This window comes from Monodon monoceros, unplaced genomic scaffold (genome assembly GCF_005190385.1).
Source record: "Monodon monoceros isolate NGI ecotype Baffin Bay Population unplaced genomic scaffold, NGI_Narwhal_1 Super_Scaffold_9, whole genome shotgun sequence".
In the NCBI taxonomy this organism is placed as follows: domain Eukaryota; kingdom Metazoa; phylum Chordata; class Mammalia; order Artiodactyla; family Monodontidae; genus Monodon; species Monodon monoceros.
Window position 1 is genome coordinate 46074702 of NW_021703786.1, and position 12332 is coordinate 46087033.

General features: G+C 53.4%; 1 protein-coding gene across 1 annotated transcript in view; it reads right to left on the reverse strand.

Annotated features, from left to right (window-relative positions):
- Positions 1–1219: 1219 nt before the first annotated feature.
- The window catches only part of DNAH2 (dynein axonemal heavy chain 2), an 85735-nt gene continuing 74622 nt past the window's right edge, over positions 1220–12332 (reverse strand). Inside the window, exons 72-85 of the mRNA XM_029213407.1 lie at positions 11258–11384; positions 9553–9739; positions 9195–9343; positions 8885–9068; positions 8459–8649; positions 4268–4459; positions 3913–4097; positions 3477–3705; positions 3239–3390; positions 3002–3116; positions 2334–2510; positions 2162–2236; positions 1856–2006; positions 1220–1710 (exon numbers count right to left, since the gene is read on the reverse strand). Of these exons, the coding sequence (XP_029069240.1) occupies positions 1556–1710; positions 1856–2006; positions 2162–2236; positions 2334–2510; positions 3002–3116; positions 3239–3390; positions 3477–3705; positions 3913–4097; positions 4268–4459; positions 8459–8649; positions 8885–9068; positions 9195–9343; positions 9553–9739; positions 11258–11384 (2269 nt within the window). The 3' untranslated portion in view covers positions 1220–1555. The remainder of the gene's footprint in view (positions 1711–1855; positions 2007–2161; positions 2237–2333; positions 2511–3001; positions 3117–3238; positions 3391–3476; positions 3706–3912; positions 4098–4267; positions 4460–8458; positions 8650–8884; positions 9069–9194; positions 9344–9552; positions 9740–11257; positions 11385–12332) is intronic.

Sequence of the window (12332 nt, forward strand, 5' to 3'; positions counted from 1 at the left end):
GGCTGCTTTCACGGCCACATCCCCCACCCGAGGCCCCTGAGTCGCGCTGTGCGTCTCGCTCTCGCCATCTCGCGGCTACGTCGCGAAGGTTCAGCGGAGAAGGTCCCGAGAAGGGCGAGAAGCTAGGAACGGGAGGTGTCAGAGTGGGGGCAGGACCGGGGATGAGGAGACTATCGGGGTGAGGCCGAGTGCAGGGAGGTGACGTGCGGTGGAGGGGATGGGGGCGAAGGCTACCGCTGGGAAGCTGTCGGGGCTCCCAGTGTGAGGGTCAGAGCTGAGGCTACATACCTCACCCGTGGGAAGAGCCAGAGGGAGACTTGGCGCGGCCCGGGACCTGAGACACAACCCTGACTACACCCGCCCTCAAGAGGCCATCGCACTGACCTAACTGCAAACCCTGATCTTTGGTCCTGCCCTTCAGGTTAGGGACCGCCGCGCCCCGCCCCCGCCCTAGGGTCGGGAAGGGGAATCCCAGCCCAAGAGGAACAGGGAGTCCTTTCAGGCCCCTGTCGACATCCGGAACCCAGGACATCTGCCGCCCAGCTCTCCCCTCATCCCCGCCCTGCTCTTTTCTAGGGGACCCAGACGTCCTACGCCCAGTCTTCTTCCCAGTGCCGTCCTTTCCAGAGACCCGAACGTCCATCCCCAGTTCTACCCTTCCTGCGACTCAGGCGTCCCGCCCCACTGCGCGGAGATGGTTTCCCTTTCCAGACGCCTTCGCGGCTCCCCGTTACCTGGTTCTGGGGTGTCCCAGGTGTTCAGGTTCCCCAAGGTCACCCAGGGGGTCGAGCGGCCCCCCCCTCTCCCAGGCCGGGGCTGGGGGGGCCGCTCCGCCCCGTGGCGCAGTTGGATTTTCCAACACAAACACCGCCCCCCTACCCCCCTCCCGCGCCCCAGCCCCGCCCCCTTCTCATGGTCCCGCCCCTCCCCGCGCCTAAGTCCCTCTCTCAGGCTCCGCCCCGCTTTCTGCCGGTCCTGCTCGCCTCAGCACAGGTGCCGAATAGGATGCCGAATGCGGGGTACAGGGTTCAGGGTGCAAGGAACGGGGGTCCAGCACCGATCCCTGCCTGACAAACCCCGATTCCGTTTGGATCACGCGCCCTTCCAAAGTAAGCCCCGCCCCACTTGCTCAAGTCCTGCCCAGAGATTTAGCCACATCTTCTTTAGGCCCCACGGCCCTGCCCATTCGTTCAAGGCCACGCCTCCCCTCCCTCTCAAGACCTCCCACTTCCCTTGCTCCTTTCCCGGTCCAGTAGCTACTCATAGGAACTCTCATTCTCCGTAAGGCCTGGGCTTCCTCCTTCCCCAAACCCCCAGCATCCCATTGAGAGACTTAAGGCTTGTGGTTGTGGGTGTTTTAATGCACTGAGCTCCAATACAATTCTCCCACCTTTATGGCTAGCACAACCAGATATTACCAGGGCCCCCCTCAGACGACAAATTCAACCAAGGTCAAGGCCAGAGTGAGGTCCAGCGTCTGTCCGAGGTGCATTATCAGCCTTGGCTTTTAGAGTCCTCGACCCTCCCTCAAGCGGTGAAAGAAGGGGAGGTCCTCTCAGTTATCCAGGCTCATGAGTAGAGCAGTGCCCCTCTTGATCCAATGATCAGATGTCATGGTCCCAGAGCGGAGGTCGATGCCAATGACAAACGATGCGCGGTCTGAGCTGCCTGCCCGGTTGGGATAGTAATAGCAGGGACAGGAGTACATGCCTTCGGGGAAGGAGAGGAGAAAGAGTCAGACCCTGGAGCCTCTGGCACAGCAGGGCAGGAGCAAGTGTGGGGGAGGGGTGGAGCAGAGACTGGGTTAGGATCCAAACTAGGGATGGAGCCGGCAAGCTTGAGGGCACTGTCCCACCCTTGGCACTCTTCTTGCGGCTCTCTGTAGGCCGGAAGTGGATCGTGGGCATGAGGCAGACAAGCTGCATGGGCTCTGCCTCCACCAAGCAGGAGTTCTTCCGGTCCCAGCCAGCACCCTCCAGGTATAGGCCCCGAACCCAGACACCATCCTGGGGAGACATGGGGGCAGGTTGGGGGGAAATCTAGACCCTCAGCTGCCAGCACCCCTGTCCTGCCACCTCTCCTTTCCCACCTTTGCTCCCAGCACCCTCCTTCTCCACCAGAACCCCCTCTGCTCGGAACCCCGAGCACATCTGGCTCCCACCTTGGGTGGATACACTAGGTTGCTGTCGTCCACAGTGGAAACAATAAACTCCCAAGAGAGGCTGTCCACTGAAATCTGGGGATTGAAGGTGAGAATAAGGGAGGACCCCCAAAGAGGAGAGCAGATACATATCCCCAGCAACCATCCCCACCACACTTTCCACATTGCTCACATTGTTTTGGCGAGCTGAAGACTGCAGGACAGCAGTGAGGAAGCCGGTGGGAAAGGTGAAGCCAGACAGCCAGAAGATCACAGGAGGCCGTGTGCGGCTGGCCCACAGCTCAAACTGTTCCACACGCATGGCCAAGTCCCGGGTCCATGAAGCCAATGGCTTTTGTGAGGGATATGCCTGGAGGAGGAGAAGGCAGTGTGTGTTTATTCATTCACTTATTCATGCATTCAAATCCTTGTTTCAACACTTGGAGCAGCTATAAGAAGAATATATGCTGTCAGCCCCTGTTCCCCAACCATAGTTCGGCACAGCTCTCCAAAAGCCAACTCCCAGGAAAGAAGCATAAAATGACAACTATTAACAATAGCACCAGTAATATTAACCAGTTACCATTAATGAAGCACCTTCTAGCATTGTGCACAGTACAGGGGATCCTTGAAACATCCTTGGAGAGGCTAGGAACTTACCCTGGGTAAGTTTCTAACTAAATAACTTTTCAAAGTCAGTCAGTAAAGGGCAGAGTCAGATTTCAACCTTGAACCTGTCTGGCCCCAAAGCCCAGGCTCACTGCTTTTTGCTATATGCTTCCTTAAAACCAGGAGGTCGCCGGCCCAGGGGTGAAAGGAGAGTTCATTGTTGGATTAGGATCAACAGTAATGTAATCTTGCCTTTCCCCAGAGTGGAGGGACACGGGCATCAAAGATGCAACTGAAAACCTCTTCCAGGCTTGTAGACATGACGATGAGGCCCTGGATGCCTTTTTCTAGGTCTGTCAGTGAGAACCTGAACAGGGTAAGGTGGAGGGTTAGGGATGGGGTGGGCCTGGGAGAGCCATCATAGGCAGGCAGTGAAGGCCTTTCCTCGTGCTCCCCCACCACGTTCCACAGAACCGCCCTCCATCTTACAGGATGGTCTCCAAAAGCTTGTTGTATCTCTGAATCTCCTGAAGAAGCACCACATTGAGTGGGGAGGGGTCCACAGCCAGCAGTTTTCGGGTCCCTTCATAGTCAATCATTTCAGGGATCTTCTGTTTCACATCAGCAGCCAACTCAAGGACCTGCCGAGGCAGGAGCTCTGAGCTCTGAGTGCAGACCCCTCTTCCTCATTGCTTTCCCTCCCCCAGGTGTCTCTGTCTGTCCTTACCTTCTCTTCCCGGCTCTGGTCTCCGGCCCTGGTGGGTGTAATCTGGGGTTGCAGGGAAAGCAGAGTCTCAAAGAGAGTGTGTGCCTCAGTGATCTGGGAGGCCACATCTGCATTAGGGTGCTGGCCAAAGATCTCGGGGGGGTCCATGCAGGGCAACATGCTAATGTACTCCTTGTATGAGGCCAGGCTCCCATCCTTGGGGATGAAATAGGTCTCCAATACTGACAACCTGGGGAGCCACCGCATAATTATCACTGTGTCATGGGGACTCTGGGGCTCCCATGCCAGGCTGAGACCCCATTCATCCAGCTCCCTGCTCTTGCTCCAGCCCCCGCCCCACAACCCCACAAAGCCTGCTTCTCCCATGTCACATTCTCTCCTCACACACTTCCCCTACCCCCAGTGCTGCCCCCACCCCATTCAGCGCCCCCCTCACCTGTAGGAGGGGGTTGATAGAGCCTGCTCACAGAAGTAGTCGTTGATGTAGGTGGTGAGCAGGCGCCGGTCCCAGTCATCCGTGACGTGTCCGCCATAGTTGACACCAGCGATGAGGTACTTGAGCGCATCCCAGGGCGTCTCCTCGTACTCGTCCAGGTAGAGGCTCAGCAAGTTCTCTGACACCTGTGTGTGGTCCCAGCCTGAGCTCCCAGCCCCACACACAGTTATGGCAGGAACCCTTCCAGGGGCGCTTTAACACAGGCTCCCTGTCAGTGGCTATTCCTGCAGGGCAGCCATGGGGCAGGAAGTGTAAGGAGACAGGGCTGGGATGAGGGACCCTGGTTAGCACAAACCTCAAAGTCGGAGTCATTGAAGCCACAGATGATGTTCCAGCCAAGTTGCAGGAACTTTCTGCGTTCAAGTAACACAGAGTGGAAGAAGCACAGTGCAAACAGCAGCTTCTTATACTTGGAGGGTTTGGAGCAGCGGGAAAACTGTGGTTCTGTCATCAGTTGGTAAAGACGGGTCATGTTGGCCTTTAGGCCCTGGGGACAATGAAGTACAGAGGTGGGATGACATGCATCTTGCTTGGCCCTGCCCCTAGCACCGTCGTGTACAGTTGTGGAGGTTGCTCACTGCACAAGGGCACTGGCTGAAGGGATGAGTGGAGGCTGAAATCCAGCCCTTGAGCTGCATGCCAGGACGTGCACTCATTCACGGGGCTGCGTGCCTTTCTCTAATTCACACACGGGCACTGTATGGACTAGGGGCAGCCCTGTCTTCTTGTCTCCGCCCCCCCGCCTTTTGATCCCCTCAACCACGATGTTCTCAATGGTGGGTAGGCCAACTCAATTTGGAAGTGCCAGAAAATACGAACAGAAACATAAACGTGCACTACTGATGAACAAAAATGTACACAACTATGGGCAAAGGGTCAGTAGATAGTGTCTCATCAAGGAGGAACGTTCTATGTGATTGGATTTATCAGGCTTCATGAACAGGTTGGGATTTGGCCTAAGTCTTACAGATGGGAAGGATGTGACGAGGCTGAGAGGAGGGCCTTAGTTTCCCAGAGATGGGAAGAATTGAAGAAATAAAGGCACAAAGGGGAGATAAAGTGAGAAGAGAAGTCTAACAGAAATCAAGTGCAAGTGCTCAGGTGGGGAAAGAATGGCCATGAGCAGATGGAGTGCAATAAGAAGGGCAGTTTGAGCCGTTTGGACCAGATTCACCAGGTATCCTGAAGCCATTTCTGTCTTAAGTAGGACAGTGATACGCTGAAAGAGTATTTTAAGAAGACTCATATATGATGGACAGAATAGAGCAGGGAGAAAACAGAAGTAAGAACATTGGATAACCAATAACAAAAAGAAAATGTAATTTTAAAAAATACCATTTACAACCATCATCAAATTATGTAAAATACCATGAAACCACCGAGTCCTAACCACTGGACCACCGGGGAATTCCCTTTACACATCTTTATAGCGAAACTTACAAAACTTTATTGAAATAAAGAATAGGGACTTCCCTGGTGGTGCAGTGGTTTAGAATCCGCCTGCCAATGCAGGGGATACGGGCTCAGTCCCTGGTCCGGGAAGACCCCACATGCTGCGGAGCAACTAAGCCGGTGCGCCACAACTACTGAAGCCCGCATGCTGCAACTGCTGAAGCCCGCGCGCGTAGAGCCTGTGCTCCACAACAAGAGAAGCCACCGCAATGAGAAGCCCGCGCACCACAAGGAAGAGTAGCCCCCGCTCGCCGCAACTAGAGAAAGCCCGTGAGCAGCAACAAAGACCCAACACAGCCAAAAAAATAAAAAATAAATGGAGAGACCTACTATACTCATGGATTGGGAGGCTCAATATCCTAAAGATGATGATTTCCCCCAAATTGCTCAATAGAATTTTTCTGGTGAAAACTTGACAAGCTTGTTCCAAAATTTATGTTGGAGAATAAAAGGTCAGGAATAGCCTGGAGAAGGACATTGGTGAGGGGTCTTGCCTTCCCAGCTATCAAGAATTATTATAGGGCTATATAGTAATTAAGACAGTGCACATTGACCCCAGGATAAACAAGTTGACCAGTGAACAGAATAAAGGGCCCAGAAACCCATCTGTATATATATGACATGATTGAGACATTTAACAAAATTGGAATATATAATACATTTAGATTAAAAGAGTGTATCAATTTACTGAAGTTGGCAACTGTGCTTGCAATTATATAAGAAAACATTCTTATTCTTAGGACTGAGCCCTTTACACTGACATACACTGAAGTATGTAGCAGTAAAGGGCCAGGATACATGCAATGAACTCTCAAACGTTTCAGAAGAAGTGTGAGTGAGGAGAGAGCGAAAAACAGAGAGAGGTCAAATGATAAGGCAAGTGGGACAAAATGTTAACAACAGATGAATTTGGGTAACATACATGTGAGGGTTCTTTGTTTCTTACAACTTTTTGTTTCTTACAAAAGTTTCTTACAACTTTTCTGTAAGTTTAAAATTATTTCCAAATAAAATACTTTTAAAATATTGGCCTCTTTGTCAGCTTCCAAAAGAAATCTGGTTGCACCAACTATACCCTGAATGTCCTACTTTCTCTGAAGGTTTGGTGGATCCCAGGAAGGTTCTGTATCACCAGCAAGTAGCATTTCACAGAAGGCTCTCCTGGGCTGAGCTAGAACAAGGCCCTCTCCTCTGGTGACCCAACCACGGCAGAGCCATCCTCTCTGACTCCTCTCTCCTCCTGGGTTTTGCTCCAATTCATCATTGCCTCCACGCTCACTGCTTATCATGCCGACCTAAACAGCACCCACCTCAGGGCCAACACATCTCTACCCATCACAGAGGGTGGGGCTCAGCCAACAGAGGGCCCACGGGCTACCAAGGCACACACCTCTCTTAGAAGGCAATAAGAAAGGCTCTTAAAAAATGAACTAAAAAAAAAAAAAAAAGTTCTGTTTCTCTGGCAACACATTTCTGGACCGTTTGACATTTTTAAATGGGAGTACAGAATACTTTTGTTGGCAGAAAAGAATATAAATAAAAATCAACTTTAAACATATATTTTTAAAAAATTAGTGGCGCCATTAACAAAAATGGGATGAGGAGATAATCTACGTGGAGGATGACTTGTTTTGAGAGCGTGGGATTTATGGTGCTGGTGTGCCGAAAAGAAATGCTTCATAACCAGATGGAATTCAGACCCTGCAGTGAGTTTGATACTGGAGCCAGAGATGGGGATTGGGGTTGAAATCAGGAAGAGGACAATTTCTCCATCAACTTGTGAAAGGAGGAAATGTAGACTGAGGACAGGACAGGACGAGAAAGAAACACAGAAGTAATAAATAATGTGGCAAGAAACAGAGGGGGGACCAGGAGTGTGTGTCGGGGAAACCAGGGAGAGGGACAGTCAACTATGCCAGCTGCCTCCAGGTGGTCAAAAAGGATTTAATGATGAAAGACATCCACACACCTGTGCATTCATAGGGTCCTCATTTATTGAGCACCTACTACGTGCGCATCCCTGTGTTAGTCACAGGATGAGCAAAACGGTGAGGGGGAAGAAAAGGCATGGCCTCTGCCCTCTTCTTGGAGCTTACAGTTTAGAAAAGAAGTCAGGCATCAGCCAGGATCACACTAATACGTGTAAAATTCCCCACAGTGGGAAGACCAGAGGGAGTGGTGAAGGTTTTAGGAGTGTTACCTAGACATGGAGGTCAGAGTCTTCCTGAGAAAGTGCTGGTGGGGCTGAGACCTGAAGGGGCAAAGGAGGGGACGGGGAGGAAAGCAGGGAGGGCAGCACATGCAAAAGCCCCAAGCAGGAGAATACAGGGTCTATCAAGGAAGAAGAACAAAGCAATTTAAAAATCAAGGTGTAGGTAGAGCAAAGAAAGTGAAGGGGAGAGCGGCGACGGACAAAGCTGGGGAGGCGCCCGCTGGGGCATGTGAATAGGGTTTTGATCTTGATTAAAAGCAATGAAAAGTGACTAAAATAGTTTTAAGTAGGAGGTAAGTGGGTAGGATGCAGCAACATGATCAGATTTTAAATCTGCAATTCACTGATTGCATTCAATGGTGACCTTGTAATATTGGAGATAAAATTTTCAATAGAGTTGGAGGGAAGGAAGGAGAAAGGCCAGGAAGTGACATCAGGGTAAGAATGTAAGGAAATGTCGGGAGGAGGAAGGGTCTGAAGGGTCCAAGCGCTAGTTATATACACTTTCTTTGCCTCCATTTCCTACCTGTAAAATGGGGGTGATAGTATTTACCTGATAGGTGTGTGTGTGTTAAATGGATTAATAAATGTAAAGCATTTAGAACAATGCCTGGCACATAATGACACTCAAGAGATGTTAGCTATTACTATTATGTTCTAAGAGTTTGGCACACAGAAGAGGGAAAGGAGGTGGAATTTTTTAGAGGACAGCAGAATCAAAAGAAGCCGCGTTGTTGTTAAGGTTAAACCCTCTCTCTGAGGCCTGGAAGATGAAAGGTAGGCCAGATGGCACGGTCGCTGCTGGCTGTCAGTTGCCCATACCTTTGGCGGCTCTGTGGTCATCTTGATGCTGGCCTGCAAGATCGAGATAGGGAAGTCTGGGTGGGGGCTGGAGCTGAGCCAGAGGCGGAAGGAAGGGTGTGGATCCTCCACCTGCAGCTGTTCCACCAGTTTGTCCAGGTTAGGCATCCACGACAGTGACAGGTGGCAGTTGGCCAGGAACACCCAATGTCCTGCAAGGAGATGCTGGATGCAGTGGGAACCACTCCCTATGCCCCACCTGTCCCCCCACCTTCCACCTGATTGTGTGTGTGGTGGCTGGGAGAGATGGGGTTCAAATGCTCAGGTGCCACCCCTGGGGCCTTCTGGAGAAGTGGGAGCTGCAGTTACAGCAGGGCGAAGGAGGTGGGAGGTGGTGGGCAGTCGGGCCAGGGACACAGGTGGGCGCAGAACAGGATGGATACTGACCCTGAACCACACCCTCTCGGAGGAGCCGAGCCGCAATGGGGGCCTGGCCCTGGCCCAGAGACAGGGCATGGAAGCGCTGGGCCATGCCCGTGTGCTCTGCCAGCTGGAGCAGGGTACTGGTGGGGTCCACGCCGGGAGACAGGATAAATATGAGTGGGGTCCGCGGGGCTGAGTCTTCCATCACCTGCCAGCAGCACAGGGCGTGGGCTCAGGCAGAAGGCCAGGTGAGGCAGTGGGACAGAGACTGAGGAAATGCGGGCGGCCGCCTGGGACAGGGAGAGGGAGGCGGGAAGGAAACCAAGCCACTGACCAACTTCATGTTTAGCACAGGCGGCTCAGTGAAGCGGGAGCCAAGGTTGGAGACGATGAAGGAGGTTACGCAGGACGCCACGCGGTCCTGGCGCAGGGAGCGAACGATCAGCATCCGTTGCATTTCATTGCAGGCGTTCTCCCACTCACCTGGGGGTGAGGTGAGTGATCGCAGGGAGAGTGAGTCAGGAAGAGCTGGGAATGTAAACAAAGGGGCACCTGCAGGAACGCCGGGTCAGGAGGCAGATGTGCTGAGGGAACTTGGGAGAGAGAGGGGAGGAATCAGAGAGAGAAGAGAGGGCATGCGGCTGAACGAGGGCGGGAGAGAGGCAGGAGAGGGAGGCCTGGCGCCCAGGCACCTGGCAACATAGCCTTCTCCGGGGTGGCATTGGTGTACCACAGGTTCCAGTCACGAGGATACTGTTCAAAGGAGTTCATGAGCCCGTGGAAGTTGGTCAGTTTGTCCAGCTCTGTGATGTTATCCCAGTAGGCGTCTGCGAGCCAGCTGGTACAGGGGTTATCCATTTGGCCCTCGCGATCCAGGACCTGGGGGTGGGAGGGTGGCGAGAGGAGAAAACGATTGACCGGGAACACCCCCAAAGGAGCATTCTCTCTTTTTTCAAGGTGGAAAAGCCATGATGAGTATTTCATGAAACAAAATGAAGAAATAAATACAGGAATCTGAGATGGATCGGAATCCACCTTTACTGGGGAAATAAGTGGGGGGGCGGGGGCGGGGGTGGGGGCTAGGTCTCTGAGACGCTGTGCGGAGGTGACACAGTCCGAAGTTAAGAAGCGGGCGCCCTCTGGTGGTTGCCTGGCAATAATGCCCCTTACCCGAATGATTTCAATTGCAGTCTCACCCTTGAGAGAAGCACAAACTAACTGTTCACTCACTCATTTACCCTTTTTAACAAATATTTGTTGTTCACCAACTATGTGTTTTAAGCACCTGGGACACGCCACTGAACAAAACAGACAAACACCTCTGCCCTTGAGGAGCTTATTTTCCACCACGAGACAGCGGATACTGAACCAAAAACATAACAAGTAAATTATCTAGTACGATAAAGGTGGCAGTGCCATGGAAAAAGAGAATAGGCTGAGGAGGATAAGGCAGATTGGAAGTGCTGGGGGGTAGTCTGAAATACTAAATAAGAAAGTCAAGGAAATCTCAGTGAGGTGAGATTTAAATCAAGACTTGAAGGAGGGGAGGGGGAACAATTTTCTGGCAGAAGGAACAGCCAGTGCAAAGGCCCTGGGGTGGGATATGCCTGCGACAAGAGGAGGCCCGTGCAGCTGGAGTGGACGGAGTGTGGAGCTGGGCAGCGGGGGATGACATCAGTGATTCATTTTCAAAGAATCTCTCTGGTCGCTGTGTTGAGAGACTAGGGGTGGCAGAGGCTCTTGCTAAAATCCAGATGAGAGGTGAAGTGAAGGTGGCAAAAGGAACGAAACTCTTGTCCAAGGAGGGTGTGCTGACGGCTCAGGGAACCGTGGTAAGGTTGGCAGCTTTAAGGGCCCACCTGAGGTGCACGGCCATGGATTTAAAGTGAGTCCAGTCGGTGTGGGCATGTTTTTCTCCAGTCAAGCTCAGCTGCATGGGTCACACTGGGACAGAGGGGAAGGAGAGCTGGATCTTACCAGAGCAGTAGCTTCAGCGAGCAAATGCCACACCGTGCGGTGGGGGGGGGGGGGGGGGGGGGGGGGGGGGGGGGGGGGCAAAGGGGCGGAGGGTGTTGACAAGGGAGAAAGTGTAATGGTGGCCACGAAATTAGGCTGGGGAAGGAGTGGCCTGAGAGGCAGTGAAAGAGTGGCCAGCTCATACCAACCAGCTGGTCGAAGGTAAGGGGCCCAAAGCCCCGCCTGTAACTCGGGCAAGGAGGCACAAGGCAAGTCACCCCCCGCGCCGCCCCCCCCCAGGAGTTTTTCAGGCGCCTGCTCCTGCCAGCGTTCCTCCGCACACGCGCACTCGCTGGAGCCTCAGGCCTTACCCTCCGGGTGTGGAGTCCATCCCCCAGCCTTGTCCGCCCCACCCTCGGATGTGCCCTCCGCTCCACTCACCACGCCCCCGCGCAGAAAGAAGTTGTATTCATCCATGTTGAGTTTGCCGGAAGTCTCCAGGATTTTGGCACACATCTGGAAACTGAACAGTAGCTTGTGACGCTCGAAAAGCGTGCGGCAGGTGTACCTGGGAGGGACAGGGGATGGGGGGGCGGGAGGTAGGGTACTCAGCATGAATGCTTTCTGAGAGAGGACCAGACCATCACACAGCCCTACACAGAAGGAGGGCCTTACTCAGCTTCGAGTCCAAACCTCTCGTAAACAGCCAAGCATTCAGGGCACTAGAGAGAGGACGTGGTTTTCCCAGAGTTTCCTCAACAACGACTGGACCCCTGCTATGTGCCAGGTACCCTGCCAGGTCCTGAAGACACAAAGATGAACAAGCACGGTCTCTGTGCTGGAGGAAGTCAGGTAGAGTGGGGAGGACAGGCGAGAGGCCATCGGGGCTACCACAGGACGTGATGAGTCCTATACAAGGGTGGCAGCCCCCGCCCTGCCTGGAGCGGAGCTGCCCGGAGGTACAGCCAAGTTACCGAGTGATTGGCAGAGAGGAGAGGGGAGGACGCCAGGGAGAGCTCAGAGCACAAGCGAAGCAGGCAGTGGGGGCGGGAAAACCATGGCGTGCAGGCCGGTCAGCGGTGCTCAGGCATCCAGCGTAAGGAGGGGAAAGGTGAGGCTGGGAGCCAGGTGGTGGCCAAGGCACGGAGGACTTTGTGGCCATTGGACACGAAACCACCACCGAAGAGTGTAAACCGGGAGTGGCATGGCCAGATTTCTGTGTTTGAAAGGCTCACGCTGGCGCCTGCAGGAGGACAGATTAGAGAGGGACAGACTTGGAGGCAGAAGGACCTGTTGGGAGCCCGTTGGGGAATTCAGAAAGAAAGATCGCGGCGGCCTCCACTGAAGTGCAGTCATGGCACTGGGGAGACTCGGGTGGGGTGGGGGAACAGTTTGCAGAAAGAATCATGAGCAAAACCTGGTGACTGATCTGAGGGGTGAGGGACAGCGAAGAGTCAGGAACATCTCCTGGCTTCTGGCTTGGGTGCCTGGGAGGCGGGTGTTGGTGCCACTCAGG